We start from the raw sequence: 3,607 nt of genomic DNA, 5'->3' as shown, positions 1-3,607 counted from the left end.
CATGGCTGCAGGGCCAGCGCGTGCCGGGTGCCTGCGGGCTGTGGTACAGGGGGAGCCTCTGCAAAGATGGGCTGCCTGGCCGCTGCCAGTGTACTGACTTAAACAGCACACATGTATGGTCTCCCGGTGTGGAGGCCAGAATTGGAGATCAGGGTGTGGGCAGGGCTGGTCCCTTCCCAGGGCGGCGAGGGAGAATCTATCCCCTCTTCCGGCTCCTGGCGTTTGTTTGCTGGCGTCTCTGGGGTTCCTCAGCTCGTACAGGCATCACCCCGATCTCTGCCTTCACCCTCACAACATCTTCCCTCTGCGTCCAGAGTTTCCTCTTTTTTTTTTTTTTTTTTTTTTTTTCTCTTTTTTTTTTGATAAAGACACCGCCATATGTCTTTGGATTAGGGCGCACCCCACTGGCCTCATTTTAACATGATCACATCTGTAAGGACATCATTTCCAACTAAGATCACGTTCAGAGGTATTCGGAGTTAGGACTTCAACATATCTTTGTGGGGGGACACAATTCAACCCACCAGAGGGGCAGCTCAAAGCTGCAAGACGAGTCCAGCCCCTCCTTCGTGCACCCGCGTGGCCGCGCCGCCGTTCCCCTTGTCCTGTGACATCTGACCTCTTGGTTCCTGAGGAACCAGGAGAGTCCAATTTGAGAATCCCGCCTCACTTGACACTTGACGAGCTCACTGTGCACAGAGGCCCCACTCGTGTCCGGAATCATGGTGATTATGGGAGGAAGGTGCAGGCCTGCACGTGAGATGGCCCAGAAAGTGCCGGCTCAGCCTCCGTGGTGTGAACGCGGGCCCCTCAGGAGCAAGGACACTGGGGCCGTCCTGGGGAGGGGGTTGAGGGGATGCCCAGGGAAGGCACCATCCCCAAGAGAAGGAAGCTTTTGCCACAGTAGGGTGCCAGTGGGGAGCTCTTTGGGAATGAAGAAATAGCCCAAGGAGTGCCATCAGGGCATCCTTCCTGTTGGAAGGCACATATCTAGAAACTTCCATCACTGTGATGTCACATGCCCATGAGGGTGTGAAGTGCAGAAGGAATTATTAGAGTACCCACTACTCCAGCACCTTCTCACCATGCTTGCTTTCAAACCAAACCTCCCTGCCAGGCCTGTTTATTTTCACCTGTATCCAAGCCAGGCCATTTTATGTCACCTCCTGGCCTTTCCGACACCCTCCCGGACACCCCCAGGGTGTCACCTGCGCTGTCCACCAGGCAGGGGAGAAAGGCTTCGCGGGTTGCTCTTGTTTCATGGGATGACTTTGAGGGTGGTGACTCTCCATGTCTTAGTCACGTGGATGATAGCTGTGTCACGGTGACAGAGGAGCTCGCCTGAGATCTGGAGGCTCTCAGAGGATTTAGAATTGTCGTTTTGTTGCAGACATGTTCTAAACAAGCTCTCCAAAGTAGAGACCTGGGTGTCTCTAACCGATTCTCTCCTTCCGGGTCTGCGCTGTGGCCTGACCGGCGTGGACACCCACAGCGCCAGCAGTCAGCCCGTTTTCTGCTTGGTGTCACTTGGTACACATGCGGCCACGTGTCCTGCTCGTGTCCCGTCTGCTGTCCCGTCAGGAACCCCGAAGACGCCCTGCTCATCCTTCTGATGGACGATTTAGTGTCCCTGTGGGTTGTGGGTTCTGGTTTCCACGTGTGTCAACATCCCTGTACTTCACTTTTCTTGGGTTGGGGTGAAGTGGAACCTTCTCTATGTCTTTTAACTCTTTGTGCTATGCAGAGTCCATCAAGGCCTTTGTCCATTGTCCATAAGGAGATGGTTATATTTTCTTAAAACTTGAATGAACAGGTAAAGGGTACAGGTCTTGAATAAACTGGGGCAAGAGATTTAAGAGCTGAGGCAGGTTTGCAATCTGGCCATTTCCTGTTTAAAGATCCTCTTCGGGTTTTGCTCTGTCCCCTCTTCCCTGGATGGAGCTGAGCTGGGGTGGGGGTGGAGCCCCCTGGGAGGTGCCTTCAATTCCTGGTCCCTCCTGCCTGGCCTCCACTGTTCTGCTCCTACGGACCCCATCAGCCTGCTCGTGACTGGGGGATAAGTAGGGTGCCGGATGCTGACATCATCAGTCTGACTGCTGCCCATTTGACTCTAGAGCTAGTGGTCCACTGAGACTGCAGGCTCATCCTCCCCGCTGTCTTGAGGGTTTGTTCACAAGGTGTCTTTTTTGCTCTGTGCCTTCTCACTCAGGCCTTGAAACCTTGAGTAGAACGAGTGATGTCTGAACCGACCCTGCACGGCCCTCGGGGCCCACAGGAACTCGCACGCAGACCAGTACGCAGGCAGGCCTCCTCTGGGTGGGCACCTCCCTCCAACGGTGCTAGTCCTGGACTCTCAGATCCCGACCCAACAGGGTTTCTGCAGCTCCCCACGTACATTTAACCTGCACAGGCAGGGGGGTGGGCATGGGAGGAGCCCAGGGCCTGCTCAGGGTCTGAACCTTCTGCCCCCACGCCCGTCTCCCTTGCCGGCTTTGGGGAGGGTGGGCCCTGGGGTAGGAAGGGACACAGAGCATGCAGATGACACCTGCTTTCAGATCCTGTGGTCTTTCAGCTGCTTGAACTCGGATTTGAGACTATGTCTTTGAGGAGGACACAGTGTTTTATTGATGATAGCAGCTAACCTTTGTCACATGGGATTCAAGCTGCCAACCCGCAGATGAGGCACCCAGGGCCGCAGTCCACCCTGGTCGAGGGGTCTGTGGGATGGACGGCAGGTTCAAATCCCTCTGGGCAACCACTGCGTGTCAAGCGATGGGGAGAGGGGAGGTCCTGGTGCCAGCAGAGGGGCAGGGGCTCCCAAGAGACAGCAGCTTGTGGGGGGCAGACGATCCAGCCGGTCAGCAGCAGGACGTGCCCGAGGCGGGGACGCAGCAGGCGGGGCAGCAGGTGGGGCGGCAGAGCAGGGACACGGAGGAGGAGGGTCTACGGCAGGACGAGCGGCAGGGGGTGGGCTGGCAGCACGAGGGGGCTGAGCAGGGGGGCCTCACAGCACACGGGCTCGCAGCACGCAGGTGTGCAGCAGACGGGCACACGGCAGGCCTGCTGGCAGGGGGAGCAGGTGCGGCAGGGGGGCTGGCAGCTAGACTGCCGGTGGCACGAGGCCATGCAGGGGCCGGTGCAGGCTGGTTGGCAGCAGGGGCTGGACACGCAGCTCACCGGGGCGCAGACGAGGGTCAGGCAGGGGGCCGGGGCGCAGCCGCTGGGGGCGCGGCAGGGGGGTTCGCAGCAGCTCTCTGGGCAGTCGTCCACCTGCCAGCAGGAGCCGGTGCAGGAACCGGGCAGGCAGAGCCGCTGCCGTAGCTCTGGGCGCTGGAGCACACGGACAGGGTGGATGCGGCCATGGTGGGGCAGGGGGGCTGAAGGAGGGTGTGAGTGTGTGTGAGGTGCTGGGGATATCCGCTTTTATCCCCCCCCCACCCCAGGGTGTGCGTGTGGCCCCAGCAGGAGGCTCCCACGCCTGCCCTTGTTGATGTTCGGAGCTGTTGCACGAGCCCCTCATTAGGGCTGCTGTGTTTTCTACAATCAGCTTTTACTCATTAAACTTGTGAGTATGTTGTAAGAATCTGTTTTCTCATCTGTTCTTTGG

The 3,607-nt window shown here is 58.2% G+C and overlaps 1 protein-coding gene across 1 annotated transcript; it reads right to left on the bottom strand.

Annotated features, from left to right (window-relative positions):
• Positions 1 to 2,858: 2,858 nt before the first annotated feature.
• Positions 2,859 to 3,362, bottom strand: LOC112408592 (keratin-associated protein 10-3-like). Its single transcript, XM_024758278.1, is given in 3 exon segments — positions 2,859 to 2,997; positions 2,999 to 3,314; positions 3,317 to 3,362. Coding segments are annotated over 3 exon segments (501 nt in total).
• Between the last annotated feature and the right edge of the window lie 245 nt (positions 3,363 to 3,607).

This window comes from Neophocaena asiaeorientalis, unplaced genomic scaffold (assembly GCF_003031525.2).
Source record: "Neophocaena asiaeorientalis asiaeorientalis breed wild unplaced genomic scaffold, Neophocaena_asiaeorientalis_V1.1 scaffold45, whole genome shotgun sequence".
Taxonomy (NCBI): domain Eukaryota; kingdom Metazoa; phylum Chordata; class Mammalia; order Artiodactyla; family Phocoenidae; genus Neophocaena; species Neophocaena asiaeorientalis.
Note: the sequence above shows the minus strand (reverse complement) of the source record. Positions and strands in the feature narration are given on the sequence as shown.